This window comes from Vicia villosa, linkage group LG2 (genome assembly GCF_029867415.1).
Source record: "Vicia villosa cultivar HV-30 ecotype Madison, WI linkage group LG2, Vvil1.0, whole genome shotgun sequence".
NCBI lineage: Eukaryota > Viridiplantae > Streptophyta > Magnoliopsida > Fabales > Fabaceae > Vicia > Vicia villosa.
In genome coordinates, this window is record NC_081181.1 from 150,383,462 (window position 1) to 150,402,269 (window position 18,808).

The following is an 18,808-nucleotide window of genomic DNA, read 5'->3' on the forward strand; positions in this document are numbered from 1 at the left end:
CATACGTTTTGAAAGATGATGTCACGAGAGTAGTTTAAGTGAGTTTTTAATCACAACCGTCTGTTTTAATATGATGGTTGATAAATCTTCCTTTTATTCTCACCTACATGTAATAACCGTTTTATTTCATACGTTTTGAAAATATTATTTAAAAAAGTTAATTATTTCAATTTTTAATGTATTAAATATACGTATTTCTAAAAAAAAAAATCTTTTTAAACCCTTAAAAAATATCTCTATGACACTCGTTAACATTTCCTTAAAAAAATTTTACAAGAAAGATGACAATTTTATAAAAAGTTAAATCATGAATTTAAATTGGATATTCATACACTTTTAGTGTAAATTATGTAAAGATTTTAATTTATTTTAAAATAAAATAAAATTAAACAATGACTTTACATTGAATCGTACTAGTAGTATTTAATTGGTCGGTGGTAATATGTTAAAAATATATATTATATTTAAAGAGGAGATAGTATTATTCATTTCTCTCTCCTGATATCTAGATAAAGATTATGTATTTTGTATTGTGTTTGATGTAAATGAATGGAGTTGATATGTAATGCAGGTTGCATGTATTAAAGATGAAGTCACCCGCACTGTATCATTGTCAGAGTACGAGTTAGACTTAGAGAAGTGAAGCTCATGTGCATGTACCGTATTTAATGGATCACTAACTTGAAGCTGAAAAAGCATCAGTGCCTGCCACTCACATGCATGCTTCTTTATATTTTTCTGTAAATGCGTGCTTCTACATAAACATATACTTGTACTACACATCACATGTAGAGCTAAGTTAATGCTGACCTCTTTTTGTGTTCATGTGACTGAAAACTGAAAACCATATATCCATTCACAGTTTTTCTTAAACCTGTTACACTACTCTTCAACCAGCTTTGTACCATATTCAAATATGATCAACTTAAAGTTAGGAGTAGATGTGGTTGGTGCTCACAATCTGCTTCCTAAAGATGGAGAAGGTTCTTCTAATGCCTTTGTGGAACTTTACTTCGACGGCCAAAAGTTTCGAACGACCATTAAAGAAAAGGATCTTAATCCTGTTTGGAACGAGAGCTTCTACTTCAACATATCTGATCCTTCCAATCTGCATTATCTCACTCTTGAAGCTTATGTCCATTGCCATTCCAAAGCTACTAACTCAAGTTCCTTTCTTGGCAAGGTTAGTCTTACCGGGACTTCTTTTGTCCCTCTAGCTGATGCTGTTGTTTTGCATTATCCGTTGGAAAAGCGCGGGGTTTTTTCGCGTGTAAGAGGAGAGATTGGCCTTAAAATTTATATTACTGATAATCCAACCATAAAATCCTCGATTCCGAGTCCTTCTGGCGAGTCTATGCAGACGAATGATCATGCTGAGGTTGGTGGACCTATGAATGCAACGATGAATGGTTTGTCTCGCGACAAGGTTGAGTCCTCGAGACACTCATTTCATCACCTGCCTAATGCAAATCATCATCGGCATCAACAACAGTCCACCGGCTATGCGGATACTCACTATGTAACAAAGTATGAAGCTGATGAAATGAAATCTGATCAGCCACAGCCTGTGAAGCTAGTGCATATGCATTCAGTTTCATCGTTACAACCAGTCGATTTTGCCCTTAAAGAAACAAGCCCGTTTCTCGGTGGGGGAAGGGTTGTTGGCGGCCGAGTTGTTCATAAAGACAAAACCTCGAGTACATATGATCTCGTGGAAAGGATGTATTTTCTGTATGTCAGGGTCGTTAAGGCTCGCGAGCTTCCTTCTATGGATGTTACCGGGAGTCTTGATCCGTTTGTTGAGGTGAGAATTGGCAATTATAGAGGTATTACCAGACATTTTGATAAGAATCAGAGTCCTGAGTGGCATCAGGTGTTCGCGTTTTCGAAGGAAAGGATGCAAGCATCTGTGCTAGAAGTTGTTATCAAGGACAAGGATCTCATCAAAGATGATTTTGTAGGCATTGTGAGATTTGACATCAATGAGGTTCCTTTGAGAGTTCCACCAGACAGTCCTTTGGCACCCGAGTGGTACCGTCTCGACGATAAGAAAGGGGAGAAAGTTAAAGGTGAGTTGATGCTAGCTGTTTGGATTGGTACTCAAGCAGATGAGGCCTTTTCTGATGCATGGCATTCGGATGCAGCTTGCCCAGTCGACAGCACGCCTGCTACCACGACAGCGATACGTTCAAAAGTCTATCATGCTCCAAGGTTGTGGTATGTTCGTGTCAATGTTGTAGAAGCACAGGACTTGATTCCAACGGAGAAAAATCGTTTTCCGGATGCATATGTCAAAGTGCAGATAGGAAACCAGGTGCTGAAAACAAAGACAGTTCCTGCTAGAACTCTAAATCCACATTGGAATGAAGATCTTTTGTTTGTTGCTGCTGAGCCTTTTGATGATCATGTGATAATTTCGGTTGAAGATCGAGTTGGTCCGGGAAAAGATGAGATCATTGGGAGGGTTTTCATACCATTGAACGCAGTGGAGAGGCGCGCGGATGATAGAATCATTCATTCTAGATGGTTCAACCTTGAAAAGCCTGTTATTGTGGATGTCGATCAGCTGAAGAAAGAAAAGTTTGCGAGTAGAATCCAGCTCCGTCTATGTCTAGATGGAGGATATCATGTTCTTGATGAATCAACTCATTACAGCAGCGATCTTCGTCCGACTGCAAAACAGTTATGGAGGCCACCAATTGGTGTTTTGGAACTTGGAGTGCTGAATGCTATAGGACTCCATCCTATGAAAACAAGGGATGGTAGAGGAACTTCTGATACATACTGTGTAGCAAAATATGGTCACAAATGGGTCAGAACAAGGACACTTGTCGATAATCTTTCGCCTAAATACAACGAGCAATATACTTGGGAGGTTTTTGATCCTGCAACAGTCCTCACAGTAGGTGTCTTTGACAATTCCCAAATCAGTGGTGAAAAGGGTCACAACAAAGACTTGAAAATCGGGAAGGTGAGAATTCGAATATCAACTCTTGAAACAGGAAGAATTTACACACACTCATATCCATTGCTAGTACTTCACCCAACTGGTGTTAAGAAAATGGGTGAACTTCACTTGGCAATAAGATTCTCATGCACTTCTTTCGCAAACATGCTTTACCTATACTCAAAACCACTTCTCCCGAAGATGCACTACGTTAGGCCTTTCGCTGTCATGCAACTCGATATGCTACGTCATCAAGCAGTAAACATAGTGGCAGCACGGCTCGGGAGAGCAGAGCCACCGCTTCGTAAGGAAGTGGTGGAATACATGTCAGATGTTGACTCACACCTATGGAGCATGCGTCGTAGCAAGGCGAATTTCTTTCGCCTTATGACAGTTTTTTCTGGCGTGTTTGCAGTTGGAAAATGGTTAGGTGATATCTGCATGTGGTTAAATCCTATTACGACAGTCCTTGTTCATGTGCTTTTTCTCATGTTGGTTTGCTTCCCGGAGTTGATTTTGCCTACACTTTTTCTCTACCTGTTCTTGATAGGTGTATGGAACTTCAGGTATTACTAAAATATCTCATTTAACGATAATAATGAATATGGATAACTAACCTAACTAACTATTAACTAACTTTATCTGTAATATCAGGTATCGAGCGAGGTACCCTCCTCACATGAACACAAGAATCTCGCAGGCTGATGCAGTACATCCAGATGAAATGGATGAGGAGTTTGATACTTTTCCAACAAGCAAAAACCCTGATGTTGTGAGAATGCGGTATGATCGATTGAGGAGTGTGGCTGGTAGAATACAATCAGTTGTAGGGGATTTGGCTAGCCAGGGTGAGAGGATTCATGCAATGTTGAGCTGGAGAGATCCGCGCGCTACTTCTTTGTTCATTACTTTCTGTTTGTTATCTGCTTTGGTTTTATATGTTACTCCTTTTCAAGTGGTGGCTGGTTTAGCAGGGTTCTATTTCATGAGGCATCCGCGATTTAGAAACAGGCTTCCGTCTGCACCGATCAACTTCTTCCGTCGCCTTCCAGCTAGAACTGATAGTATGTTGTAGAATTCTTGCTTCCCTTTTGTATTACAGTGTAGTCTAGTGTTTCAAACAAGCTTTTCTTTTGTTATCTTTTTTACATGGCCTTATTGTGTTTCCATTATGTAATACTAATAAACAAATATAGTTTCTAGTATTATGTTCAAGCATTTGTATGTGGGTTTCTTACTATCAAATCACTTATCACTGCATAAAATTTTCTTGACTTGTTGCCATTGTACACTAGAAGTCTAGAAGTAAAAGAGCGCGCCACACAATGTGGATCTAGTGTGACTGATCGGACAGTTGCGTATAGAAGGCCACGAGCGCCTTTCTAGTTTTGATGGACCCAGGCCCAATCCAGAACAAGTTAAACTACTAAGCTGCAGATTGGACCTCCACACATACATAAATTAGATTGTGCTGTAACATACTATCAAATAATAAAGTAATCTTCTCTGGTAAACAAAGTGGCGAGTATCACAAGGATTCACATAAAATGAAACCATAAATTGAGCATAGTTTTTAGGAACTTCATATCAAGTCTAGTATTGTTTTTATCATTTCATGTAAAAGGAGATTAATCTAGCTTATTTCGAGAATCCATTACTGCATTATTACTCAAATTATCTTGAAAATCTCCACTTTTAAAGATTGAAAATATAAACATGGTTGATTTAGAAGATGAAAAAGTGCTAACAATAATGTTGACCTTTGAAAAAAATAATCAAAACATTTGAATGTACCTTCATTGAAAATATGAAAATTAATTGCATCATGAGCGTCAACAACTACATTACATTAGTAAGCATATATATGGTAGCACGTTACAATATACAAACTATATAATAATATTATTTTTTATTCCTCAAAGTTATAATCACTTAATTCGTGCTTGCATGATAAGTATTTGGTGAGAAAATAATGATTCATTTTTTTCTCTACTAGATAAACCACAAAGAATCCTAATTCCTAACACAAATTCTCATCACAAAAATGGCAGTGTCATTATCCAGAAAAAGATCCAAATTATCAAGAAAACAATCTTGTTCTGGTTTTTCAATTCTATCCAGCTTCTTAACTAAAATTTCTGGTTTAATCTTTCTTTTAATCTTTATTTACATATGGTCTTCATTCTCCACTGTTATAACAGGAAACATCATTCATGTTTGTTTTTCCACAAGAAAGCTCAATAATAGCTTCTATTGTCTTTCTGCAGCCACTCATACTAATCCCTCCTTCCAAATCCCAAATATTTCCATAAATGATAACAATATTAGTAATAGTACTTCTTCCATTATTACTACTGAGAAAGTTGAAGTTGAGAAGTTTCCGATTAGTACTCCGTATAATGAGAAGGTTGCAAATGCGGTTAAGATCATTGAAGAACACTTGAAGGTTCACCGGTCGTGGAGATCAGATAATAAAAACAATGCAAGTTGTGAGGATGGTAAAGGAATCTATGTGTATGATTTACCATCTAAGTTTAATAAGGATTTGGTTGGTCAATGCAATGACATGGTTCCATGGCAGAATTTTTGCAGATACGTAAGTAATGAAGGGTTTGGTGAACCGATATCAAAACTCGGTAAAGGTTGGTATAAAACTCATCAATACTCACTTGAACTAATTTTTCATTCAAAGGTTTTGAAACATCCTTGCAGGGTTTATAATGAGAATGATGCAAAGCTATTCTATGTTCCATTCTATGGTGGACTTGATGTGTTGAGATGGCACTTCAAGAATGTTTCGAATGATGTGAAAGATGGTTTGGGTTTGGAGTTATTGAAGTGGCTTGAGAGACAAGTTACATGGAAAAGGAATTTAGGTAAGGATCATGTTTTTGTGTTAGGGAAAATTTCTTGGGATTTTAGAAGGACTAGTGATTCTCCTTGGGGAACTAGATTGTTAGAGCTTGAAAATATGCAGAATCCGATTAAGTTATTGATCGAACGCCAACCGTGGCATTTGAACGATATCGGAATTCCTCATCCGACTTATTTTCATCCGAAATCGGACAATGATATAATCGACTGGCAGCTGAAAATCATAAGATCAAATCGGAAGAATCTTGTGAGTTTTGCTGGTGCGGCGCGGAATGATGCGGATGACCACATAAGGTCGATATTAATCGACCAATGTAGTTCGAAAAGTGACGGTAAATGCGAGTTTTTGAATTGTAGTTCTGTTAAATGTAATGAGCCAGAATCAATTATAGAACTTTTTGTGGAGTCTGAGTTTTGCTTGCAGCCACCGGGAGATAGTCCAACGAGAAAATCGGTTTTCGATTCACTTATATCGGGTTGTATTCCGGTTATTTTCGATCCTTTCACAGCTTATTATCAATATCCTTGGCATTTGCCAGAGGATTATGATAAGTATTCTGTGTTTTTGGACAAAAAAGAGGTGAGAGAAAAGAATGTGAATGTGGTGGAGAAGCTTGGAAATATTTCTTTGAGAGAGAGGGAAAACATGAGGAGGTATATTGTGTATGAACTATTGCCTGGATTAGTATATGGTGATCATAATGCTGAGCTTGAAAGGTTTCAGGATGCATTTGCAATTACTATCAATAATCTGCTTCATAGGGTTAGCAAATTCAAGGACTAGTTAGTTTGTTTCATTTTTGAATGATTACTATTTTTTTTTTTATCAATCTAAATTCATTATCATGTATGAAAAGCTTTCTTGAGTAGCAAGCAACCTTCAAAATAGTGTTACACCGAAATCTAATAAGAATTCATAACATTGCCATATATAAGGCCTCTCATTTGATGTCAATGTAAAACTAGTGTATGGTTCCGATGTGACTCGACCTTTTCTCTTGACTTAATCAATTTTAGTACTATAATTAAAGAGAAAAATCGTACTTTATTTTTTAAAATGTTTGATATCCTTCCAACGAGATTCCATGCGGTTGGAATGATCATTTTGTACATAAACCCCAAACTTGAAGTAGTGAGTACCAGCTCTATTGCGCTTGAGAACTCCATCGATATAAACCTTAACATTAGCATCCACGTCATGAACCGTGTTCATCTTGAACCACCTGTTATAGATATTCTGAGACAGAATATGAGGAGAATTGTAGTAAGTTAATGAACCATCGTAAATCCTAAGTTGTATCGTTGTCACAGAAGATCTTCCGCCAAATACTTGCATATTACACACCGGTTGTGCCACTTGGAACATAACCATACCCTTCAAATTGCCATATATCAGATGTACACTCCTGTTTCTGCAAGTGCAAAGTGAAAACTTAAGATATAATGTCATGTAAGATAAATTTTTGTTACCGTAGAACCAAATGCACGCTTACACTGATACGAATCTCGGTTTGTGGCTTTGTATTGCTTCCATTCATGAAAGGCTTGTCTGTGGGAAGTATCTAAAATTGGTGCACACCAATTGTGAAGTTTTAACGTTGGTTTACCGGAACATGGTAAGGCTTTTGAATAACAAAGTTTGTGTTATCTAATGAAACATGGGTGAAGCCTTGTGTGGGATCAATAGCAGCTGAGGAAAATGAGGTTGTTTGATGGATGATTAATGGAAAAAAGATTAGGTGAAGAATTGGTAACATTGTCATTGTTTCAGTTGCATAATTGGTAACATTGACATTGTTTTAGGAGTATATATACATAATACATTTTTCTAAGAATGTTTAAGTGGTCTAGAAACTGTTCTGCAAGGTTATTGGCGACTCTCCCTTTCACTCCCTTCATGGTCCTCTTTTGATTGTTGTTATTCTGTTGGTTCCTATAAGTCGTGTAGAACTCAACCATATTAATGTATATTTTGATTTTGTTTTTTAAAATGAGGCCCTTAAAATTTAAAAGATTTGGGAGTTATTGGAGAGTGAGTGAATGAGTTTGCCATTGTCAGGGTTTGCCATTGCAAACCTTGACATTAAAGAAAAAGATTTAAAGCTCCGAAGCACTAAGAAAGTGAAAGATAAAGAAGTTGAAGATGTTACCGAAGGTAAACATGGAAGTTCAAGGGAAGCACATTCCATCTTAAAGCCGATTTCATACAAGAACATGGTGATAGGAGAGGCCTTTGACACGAGGATTAAAGAAGATATTGAGGTTAACGATTGAAGAACGGAGAGTGGGTGAAAAAGAGTGTAATGAATGATTTAGGACTAAGTTTCATAAGTCCATTAAGATTAATAAGATGAGTCACTACTATTTAGAAGGATCTAGATAGTGATTAATTAATGGACTGCAATGTTATAAATATGTGTTTTTTGAATGTAATAAATTATCAATGAAATGAATGGAAAAGTTAATTTTAAATTTGTTAGCTTCTTTTAGTGTGGTTTCTCTCTATTTCTCTTAGCCTCAAAGATATCTATAATATAAAAAAATTATATGTTGTGCCAAATACCAAAATGCCCCTATTGCTCTTCTATTGTGCCACATGGATGGTTTCTCCATCCAACTTCCCTTTCTTTCTTACATTTTCTTCTTTGTTTCTAACTAGTAAAGGACCCGTGCGTTCGCACGGGTCACGCAAAGTCGATATAAATAATAAATAAATATATAAAGATAGTTAATAAATATATACAAAAGATACACAAATTAAAAAGAAAAAAATTTGAAATTATAATTGTTATATAAATATTAATTTAATTTATTTAGAAATATATACTTTAGTAGAAAAAATAAATGAAATAATTAAGCAGTCATCTACCCGTGCGTTCGCACGGGTCGCGCAAATGTAATTATGAATAATAAATAAATATAATATATGATTAATAAAAGTATATAAAATATATATAATTAAGTAGTCATTTACCCATGCATTTATACGGATCACGCAATATCATTATAAATAATAAATAAATATAGTATAGTGATGGTTAAGAAAGTATATAAAAGATATATAAATTAAGTAATCTCGACCCGTAAAAAAATGTATAGTTTAATTTAAAAATAAATAAAATAATTAATTAGTCATCTACACGTGTATTCGTACAGGTCGCACAATATTGTCAGAAATATTAAATAAATATAGTGCTTTGATGGTTAAAAAAATATAATATTTGAAATTGTGAATGTCATAGAAACATAACATTAATTTTAAAGTGTTTAAAAAAATTTTACTTTGATTTCATATTCTTCTATTTTATTTTATAAGTTAGTTGTTTAAAATAATTTGATTTTTAATTATAAACAAATTGAGTTAAATATTTCAAAAAATTCAAAAAAAATTAATATATGGATTAAAAAACCTATATTTTTTCGGCCCGTTACAACATATGATATATAATATTTGTTCAATTTAAGTAAATATTTTGTCGGCCCGTTAGAAAAATAGGTTCGGCACGTCGGACATGCCTATAATTTTTAAGTTTTTCTGAATTGTAAATTTATGGATTCTATTGATATTATATGATTTTATGATCATATATTAATTAAATATTAATGATATGTTTTAAAAATAATCATAATGATTGTGAGAATGAATATAATTTATAAATAATAAATAAATATATAACGATGGTTAATAAATATATATAAAAGATACGCAAATTAAAAAGAAAAAATATTTGAAATTATAATTGTTATATAAATATTAATTTAATTTAGTTAGAAATATATACTTTAGTAGAAAAAATAAATGAAATAATTAAGCAGTCATCTATCCGTGCGTTCGCACGGGTCGCGCAAATGTAATTATGAATAATAAATAAATATAATATATGATTAATAAAAGTATATAAAATATATATAATTAAGTAGTCATCTACCCATGCATTTATACGGATCACGCAATATCATTATAAATAATAAATAAATATAGTATAGTAATGGTTAAGAAAGTATATAAAAGATATATAAATTAAGTAATCTCGACCCGTAAAAAAATGTATAGTTTAATTTAAAAATAAATAAAATAATTAATTAGTCATCTACACGTGTATTCGTACAGGTCGCACAATATTGTCAGAAATATTAAATAAATATAGTGCTTTGATGGTTAAAAAAATATAATATTTGAAATTCTGAATGTCATAGAAACATAACATTAATCTTAAAGTGTTTAAAAAAATTTCACTTTGATTTCATATTCTTGTATTTTATTTTAGGCTTAATTGCAACTTTAATCCTCCTATTTTGTCTTTTTCTTGATTTTGATCCCTCTATTTTAAAAATCACTATTTTAGTCCCTTTTTTAAGTTTTCTGTGCAATTTTCGTCCCTCTATTTTGTTTTTTTCTGCAAAATTAGTCCCTATTCCTGTCTCTTTTTCATTAGAAAACTCAAAAAGGGGACCAAAATCGTGGTTTTAAAAATGGGGGGACTAAAATCGAGAAAAAGACAAAATAGGGGGACCAAAGTTGCAATTATGCCTTTATTTTATAAGTTAGTTGTTTAAAAAAATTTGATTTTTAATTATAAACAAATTGAGTTAAATATTTCAAAAAATTCAAAAAAATTAATATATGGATTAAAAAACCTATATTTTGTCGGCCCGTTACAACATATGATATATAATATTTGTTCAATTTAAGTAAATATTTTGTCGGCCCGTTAGAAAAATAGGTTCGGCACGTCGGACATGCCTATAATTTTTAAGTTTTTCTGAATTGTAAATTTATGGATTCTATTGATATTATATGATTTTATGATCATATATTAATTAATATTAATGATATGTTTTAAAAATAATCATAATTATTGTGAGAATGAATTTAATTTATAAATAATAAATAAATATATAAATATGGTTAATAAATATATACAAAAGATACACAAATTAAAAAGAAAAAAATTTTAAATTATAATTGTTATATAAATATTAATTTAATTTAGTTAGAAATATATACTTTAGTAGAAAAAATAAATGAAAAAATAAATAAATGAAATAATTAAGCAGTCATCTACCCGTGCGTTCGCACGGGTCGCGCAAATGTAATTATGAATAATAAATAAATATAATATATGATTAATAAAAGTATATAAAATATATATAATTAAGTAGTCATTTACCCATGCATTTATACGGATCACGCAATATCATTATAAATAATAAATAAATATAGTATAGTGATGGTTAAGAAAGTATATAAAAGATATATAAATTAAGTAATCTCGACCCGTAAAAAAATGTATAGTTTAGTTTAAAAATAAATAAAATAATTAATTAGTCATCTACACGTGTATTCGTACAGATCGCACAATATTGTCAGAAATATTAAATAAATATAGTGCTTTGATGGTTAAAAAAATATAATATTTGAAATTCTGAATGTCATAGAAACATAACATTAATTTTAAAGTGTTTAAAAAAATTTCACTTTGATTTCATATTCTTGTATTTTATTTTATAAGTTAGTTGTTTAAAAAAATTTGATTTTTAATTATAAACAAATTGAGTTAAATATTTCAAAAAATTCAAAAAAATTAATATATGGATTAAAAAACCTATATTTTGTCGGCCCGTTACAACATATGATATATAATATTTGTTCAATTTAAGTAAATATTTTGTCGGCCCGTTAGAAAAATAGGTTCGGCACGTCGGACATGCCTATAATTTTTAAGTTTTTCTGAATTGTAAATTTATGGATTCTATTGATATTATATGATTTTATGATCATGTTAATGATATGTTTTAAAAATAATCATAACGATTGTGAGAATGAATTTAATTTATAAATAATAAATAAATATATAACGATGGTTAATAAATATATATAAAAGATACGCAAATTAAAAAGAAAAAATATTTGAAAGATTAAAACATATATTTCAATTATATCATATAATATTATTAAATCATAATTTAAATTAAAATAATTATTTAATATAGTTGATAAATTCTATTATATTACATGTTTGACATTTTATACACTAAAACTATAAGTCCAAAAAAAAAAAAACATCAATTTCATTTTAAAAGCTACAATAATCTTAAATAGTAATTTATTTTTAGAACCATAGTATTTTATTTTTAAAACCAAGAATTTTGAAAATCATTTATTAAAACTATTTATTTACTACCAAATTATAATAATTATTATGATAATGAATAAAATTGAATTCCATAAAATTAATCAAATTAATTGATATTTATTAGCTACCCTACAATAGTAGAAAGAAATGTTCTATAACCAAAAAAGTAATGAAAATATTTGATATCATCATCCATTATTAACTATTAAAACAAATTTTATAATTATTATTCAATTGGGCAGCCAGCTAAGTCACAATTCACAAACCAAATTATAGCCTATATAGTGAAATCTGAACATCTATCTAAATGTTTACTCAGAATATTTTAAAAATTAAATTCTCTATCATTTACTTATATCACAATAAATACAAAATATAAAGTGGTTCAAAGATTATAAAATATCCATTCTAAAAATTGATTCAGCCTCTTTATTTCTCATATAATTAATTCTGTCACATTAAGTTTAAATACATACAGACTACGCCAAACTTCCAACCCCATTACATTGACAAAACTCAAGCACATCAATTTCAGACAACCCTCTTTACAATCAATCATTCTAACAGATTAATAAAAAAAAATTCTTAGCAGAAATACCCTAATTGATTCCTGAAATTTTAAACAGATCAAAAAATGCCGTCTGACCACACCGATGCAAGAGAAATCTGAGATTATATGCGGGCAAAACACCTAACACACCAGAAAAATAAGTCAACATAACCTATTTGAACTCGCACAGCGCCTAAATCCCCAGAAACAGAATTTTAGCTTTAGCTCAACTTTAAATCCTCTAGCCCCAAGCTTTTGTACAGCAACTCCAAATTCAAATCCAATTACGCAGATATACCAAATACCTGTCCGAAGCCAAAACCAGTAGCAGGCGACTTTCAATCCGGTGCAGATATACACAGAACGGACACATAATCCTTATATACATGCAATTATCATATATACATGCAATTATAATTACTATTATTTCTCAAAAATATAAAACTGACTATGGTTAGGCTGAGTTAAGCTTGGACTGAAACACTGTCCAAAGGATAACTCAAATAAAAATGAAATTTTAAGATGTACCAATAATTTGATTGAAAATGTTCAACTAAAGAGGTAGAATAGGTGAAACACACTCTAATGTTGGATTGAAAGCAAGGTGAAAGGAAAAATTAAAAGCACTGCATTTTTCGATAAAAAATCATACGACCTCTATTCAGTCCGAATGAAATCGTCAATCAACTTACCAAAGGCACTTATACATAATCTGTAGAGGAAATATTATGAGATATATCAAATGTATGGAATTGTCTTACATGTACAAAAAGTTCCGACGATCAATAGATTAGAAATTTATTGAAGCAATGACGATCAATGATCTCATTCGCAAGAAGATAAGTTCCGACGATCAATAGATTAGAAATTTATTGAAGCAATGACGATCAATGATCTCATTCGCAAGAAGATAATAAGCATTATTATTTATTATATCCTTGAATTTGTTGGCATTCAACACATGTATTAACACAAAATTACCTCTTCAATCTTAGTAGAGTGACCAAGTCTGATTTGAAATAGTTGTTGTCTGATTTGGAATCAAGGAAGAATTCTCATATCAATTTTATCATACTCAGAAAACTCACGGTTAGTTACATAACCCTGTCTCATTTTACTGAATTCAATAGAATAAATAAAGAAGAAAAAACTTACTGTTAGTTCTATTGTGTTGTCTTTAGGTTATGAAGTTGAAGGGGATGTTGAAAGAGCAAGGATGTAGTTATGGAAGAATTATCAAATAACATCAAGTATACGTGTAGTGATTTGAGCATGGAATACCTTTGCAATGTGATTTAAGTAATAAATAAAAATTGACATTAAAATATATAGAATAATTTAAAAAACTGTTGTAGTAACAGATTTGGAAACAACAATGTAGCCAAACAACACTGTTGCAGTAACAGATTCGGAAAAAAAACTTACCCGTGCAGAACAAAACTATGCTACAGACTCACACCTGCATGAGTTTGATCGATTCGAAATTCCAACAGATATAAAACTACCACTTGAGCCAAACTGAATCATATGCGGCGATCAGTTCATGATACGCTAACCGCAAGGAGGCAGAAGTGCACTCATGACACAGCAGACCTGCATTATTATTATCATGGTCAATTTTGTTAAATGTGCCATCAATTTGTATGAAATATTCCTGGAAAGAACAAATATATTCAGTTTAATGCACCATATACCAATTAATGCAACCCAACACTACCAACAAAAGTTGAACTATATAAAAATCAGAAAACGCTACATTAAAATATAAGAAATCTTTTAAAATAAAGATAAAACATGAATCAAATAACATGAAAAAACCCTTAAATCCCAATAAGAAATAAAGTTTTATTCAATACCCACATGGAAATTGATATAACACATCATGAAAAGTCGCCGCCGGAAATGCATTGCCCCAACACAGATCCAGCGCAGATGTTCACAAAAGATGAATCTCTAGCTACAATCAACAAAAAAAGAACATATCAGCAGCTGCTAAAAGCACATTATTTAATCAATCGTAATATTAACTTATTACATAACTTATGGTAAACCTTAGATTCATTAACAGTAATCTTCCATCCATTGCTCTGCATCTTGCTTCCTAACATAAACCCTAAAATAAGAATAAGAAAAAAAACAAACCCTTCAATCATAAATCACAGCGCAACAGCAACGACAAAGATTCACATAACACCATTTAAAGATTCACAGAACAACAAATATGAAATTATAACAACATAAATGATGAAAATAAATATAAAAATATTAACTACTAATTCAAGATCTATTCTCATAAACTCTTTCCCGTAAACTCTTTTCAACGTTTAAGAATAAATCTTAGTTCCAACTGTGAACTTAGAGTGAGAAATAGTGAAAGAGAGATTGAAATGAAAGATGAATTTCTAAAATATCATAGAATCGGAGACGAAGATTAGTGTGGTTATGGGTTAGATCTATAATCCAAAGAGTCGCGAAATAACGAACAGAATTCAAAATCGCGTCTTGTCGCTGCCATAGTGGGTTAAGACAAAATCATAATCGTAAGACAAAAGAAGAAGGGTTCGAAGGTGTGCGACACCTTTGCTATTGACGACGCTCCACAGGTCATTGTTACGAACAGCAAGACGCCAGATTTCTTTGGAATCATCTATATCGCATACGAAATCTGTTTTGCGAGACATTCTACCAGGAAATTGAAATTTTTTTTTCACGATTAAGGTGAATGGGAGTTTTGCAACATGTTTTGGAATGGTTGAGCAATATGCTAGATGAGAGATTCTGATTGTGTGAGGGTTTATATGTAGATGATGCATTGCAGTACTCCCAATACACGAAATCAATTTTTGCCGGCTACAGGAATTTGCATGGGCGCAAGCGTGATGGGGGAGCACCCTTGGAAACGACATTTTTATTTTGAATAGGGGAATAGTAGTAGGTATTTCTTTGGTCAGCGTGAAAAGTTATTAATTGCAAGTAACCATAATGATTAATATGATTAAAATAAATTAGTAGTATTAAAATATATGTAATGACGAAGTTATCCCTAAATATTGATTAATCCTTTGATTTTTTTTGGATTAGAATGTAATTAACTGAGGCTTTAGTTTTCTTAGTATAGTATTGATTCTCAAATAAATATATTAATAAAATAAATTTTTGTATCAATCAAATCAATCTTCACATTATCAATGCATATACCAACTTTTACTATACATTGTCAACTCATTCATCTATACATGTATAATATATTATTAAATTTTTTTTCTTTCAATTTTCTCTTTCTTCATAAATTTCAAATTTAAATAATATTCCTCTACTCCTAATGAATTAATATATCTTCCTATCTTTTATTCTTATTTTCAAATATCATTTTCTTTATTATATTAATAAGATTTCTCTTTAATTTTTCTCATACTTTTTTCATTCATAATTTTTTTTAGCTTATATTTTTTATTATATTTTTTTAGCTTCTATTATTCACAAATTTTATAAAAAAATTATATTTTACATTAAAAAATCTTATTAATCTAAGTGTTTTTACGGGTACCAGACATTTTTTTATACATTTAATTTTTTTTACAAATACCAAATTTTTTTTTATACATTCAATTATTATTTTTTTACGGGTACCAGACATTTTTCAATATACCTTCCTCTACTCATAATGAATTAATATATCTTCCTATCTTTTATTCTTATTTCAAATATTATTTTCTTTTTTATATTAATAAGATTTCTCTTTAATTTTTCTCATACTTTTTTCATTCATAATTTTTTTTAACTTCTATTTTTTATTACATTTTTTTAGCTTCTATTATTCACATATTTTATAACAAAATTATATTTTGTATTAAAAAATCTTACTGATCTGAGTGTTTTTTACGGGTACCAGACATTTTTTTATACATTCAATTTTTTTACGGGTACCGAAAACTTTTCTATACATTCAATTATTATTTTTTCACGGGTACCAGACATTTTTCAATATATCTTCCTCTACTCTTAATGAATTAATATATCTTCATATCTTTTATTCTTATTTTCAAATATTAATTTTTTATATATTAATAAGATTTCTCTTTAATTTTTTCCATTCATGATTTTTTTTGCTTCTATTATTTTATTACATTTTTTTATTCTATTATTCACATATTTTATAACAAAATTATATTTTGTATTAAAAAATCTTATTGATCTAAATGTTTTTACGAGTACCAGATATTTTTCTATATATTTAATTATTTTTTTTACAAGTACCAGACATTTTCCTGTACATTCAATTATTATTTTTTCATGGGTACCAGACATTTTTCTATACATTCAATTTTTTTTTTTTACGGGTACCAGGCATTTTTCTATATATACATTCAATTATTATTTTTTAACGGGTACCAGACATTTTTCTGTTAAAAAATATACATCTAAAACAAATGTGCGTCCCGTACCAGAATTATGATAGAATTAAGTATGACAAATCTTGCAAAATTTGACTTCGGGGTTCTTGACATCTCGGAAAAGAATTATTTGCCTTGGGTTCTAGATGCAACTTTGGTCCCTCTATTTAACACTTTTCTTGATTTTGGTCCCCTCATTTTAAAAACCACTATTTTAGTCCCTTTTTTTAAGTTTTCAAGAGAATTTTGGTCCCCCATTCAATTTGGTGCTTATTTTCAGTGACATGACGCATTTTTTTGTTGAGCTGGCATGTAATATTTATTCCACATCATTTTAATCCATTAAATATTAAAATATTATTAATATGATTATATTTTATCAATTAATTTAAATAGTAAATTAAAATTAACAAAATAATTTAACAAATATTTTACCAACATTATTGAGAAAACAATAGGGATAGGTTTTCTGAAAAACACAGGCATACATACAATCATCAACACGATACAACCCATCACCCACCATGAACCCTAACTAATACAATCCATCACCACGAAGAACACAAGCATACAATACAACCCTTCTTTTTGCGATTCGTTTTCTGATTCGATCGGTATGGCAAATCCAAGTTATGTTTCGAGGTAAGTATTAGAAGAGAAATTACATTATTTCTAATTTCATCTAAAACAAAACAAACCTAAAAATTTAGATTTCATGGGTTGGTTTTAATTTGACTATGGTATTTTCATCCATGGAAACCCACTTTTGTTAATAGGCAAGAAAACAATGTATCAGAGAAAGAAAATGCAAATGAAGAAAATCTGGGTTTCTCTGGATTTTGTTTTCTCCAGAACTTCAACAATTTCATTCAGTTTTAAATTGAAATTGAAACCCTAAATTTGAAAATCAATTTGGTATTTGATTATTTTCGCCTTTTCCGAAGATGATACGAGTATATAGATTTGGAATGGTTCTTTTCAATGGTTTATGCTTGAGGAATGAAGAAAATCTAGAGTTGAATTTGCAGGTTTTCTAATTTGGAGATTTGATGTTGTTGGATTTTTTCATCAAGGTTGACTGTGGAGAGAAGAAAGGGGAAGATAAATTTGCACGTTAATTTTCTTGTTAGAGTCATAGGTTTGTTTGTGTTTGGTTAAGAAAAAAAAGAATATAAATGATTTTATTAATATATTATTAAGTTGTTATTATTATTATTGTTATTAAGAAAATATTATTAAAAAATTAGATTAATTTTAAAATGATTTAGCATTGACACGTCAGTAAACTAGCGCCACATCATTAAAAATAAGTCAGAAATTGAATGGGGACCAAATTCACCTGAAAACTTAAAAAAGGGATTAAAATAGTGGTTTTTAAAATAGGAGGACCAAAATCAAGAAAAATACTAAATAGGGGGATCAAAGTTGCAATTAAGCCTATTATTTTTTAACGGGTACCAGACATTTTTCTGTTAAAAAATATACATCTAAAACAAATGTGCGTCCCGTACCAGAATTATGATAGAATTAAGTATGACAAATCTTGCAAAATTTGACTTCGGGGTTCTTGACATCTCGGAAAAGAATTATTTGCCTTGGGTTCTAGATGCTGAAATCCATCTAAATACAAAAGGCTGATGTATGCTATTAAAGAAAGAAATACATCATCTGATCAACAAAAGACAAAAGCCATGATATTCCTTCGTCGTCATCTTCTTGAGGACCTTAAAAATGAATGTCTTACCGTAACTGATCCGTATACTTTGTGGAAAAATTTAAAAGAGAGATATGTTCATCGAAAATTGGTTATTCTACCAAAAAGCTCGTTATGATTGGATGCATTTACGCTTGCAAGATTTTAAAACTGTAAGTGATTATAATTTTGAAATGTTTAGAATAACCTCTA

The 18,808-nt window shown here is 30.8% G+C and overlaps 3 protein-coding genes and 1 pseudogene across 5 annotated transcripts; 2 read left to right on the plus strand and 2 right to left on the minus strand.

Annotated features, from left to right (window-relative positions):
• Positions 1–800: 800 nt before the first annotated feature.
• LOC131647038 (multiple C2 domain and transmembrane region protein 7-like) lies at positions 801–4,200 on the plus strand. The gene is made up of 2 exons (XM_058916956.1): positions 801–3,513; positions 3,602–4,200. The coding sequence occupies exons 1-2, from the start codon at positions 917–919 to the stop codon at positions 4,020–4,022; spliced, it is 3,018 nt and encodes a 1,005-aa protein (XP_058772939.1). The 5' UTR covers positions 801–916; the 3' UTR covers positions 4,023–4,200.
• A 791-nt stretch (positions 4,201–4,991) lies between these two features.
• On the plus strand, positions 4,992–6,605 carry LOC131647039 (probable xyloglucan galactosyltransferase GT20). Its single transcript, XM_058916957.1, has one exon. The coding sequence runs from the start codon at positions 4,992–4,994 to the stop codon at positions 6,603–6,605; it is 1,614 nt and encodes a 537-aa protein (XP_058772940.1).
• A 261-nt stretch (positions 6,606–6,866) lies between these two features.
• On the minus strand, positions 6,867–7,584 carry LOC131647040 (citrate-binding protein-like; annotated as a pseudogene).
• Positions 7,585–12,341: 4,757 nt separating this feature from the next.
• LOC131647041 (uncharacterized) lies at positions 12,342–15,444 on the minus strand. Of its 3 annotated transcripts, XR_009297712.1 has the most exons (5): positions 15,087–15,444; positions 14,560–14,621; positions 14,369–14,465; positions 13,490–14,101; positions 12,342–12,813 (listed from the first exon to the last, which is right to left on the minus strand). XR_009297712.1 is itself a non-coding variant. In XM_058916958.1 (3 exons), exons 1-3 carry the CDS (start codon positions 15,412–15,414, stop codon positions 14,445–14,447), a joined length of 411 nt encoding a protein of 136 aa, XP_058772941.1. In that variant the 5' UTR covers positions 15,415–15,444; the 3' UTR covers positions 14,141–14,444. The 3 variants fall into 3 exon arrangements, 1 of the variants encoding a protein (XP_058772941.1); XR_009297711.1 differs by having other exon boundaries at positions 12,342–14,101; XM_058916958.1 differs by lacking the exons at positions 12,342–12,813; positions 13,490–14,101 and having other exon boundaries at positions 14,141–14,465.
• Between the last annotated feature and the right edge of the window lie 3,364 nt (positions 15,445–18,808).

Coding starts and splice junctions, on each gene's coding strand:
- LOC131647039 (XM_058916957.1), top strand. CDS start 4,992: ATGGCAGTGTCATTATCCAGAAAAAGATCCAAATTATCAAGAAAACAA.
- LOC131647041 (XM_058916958.1), bottom strand. CDS start 15,414: ATGTCGTTTCCAAGGGTGCTCCCCCATCACGCTTGCGCCCATGCAAAT. Junction 14,622..15,086: donor GAGCGTCGTCAATAGCAAAG/GTGTCGCACACC, acceptor TTCTTATTTTAG/GGTTTATGTTAGGAAGCAAG. Junction 14,466..14,559: donor TTACTGTTAATGAATCTAAG/GTTTACCATAAG, acceptor TGTTGATTGTAG/CTAGAGATTCATCTTTTGTG.
- LOC131647038 (XM_058916956.1), top strand. CDS start 917: ATGATCAACTTAAAGTTAGGAGTAGATGTGGTTGGTGCTCACAATCTG. Junction 3,514..3,601: donor ATAGGTGTATGGAACTTCAG/GTATTACTAAAA, acceptor CTGTAATATCAG/GTATCGAGCGAGGTACCCTC.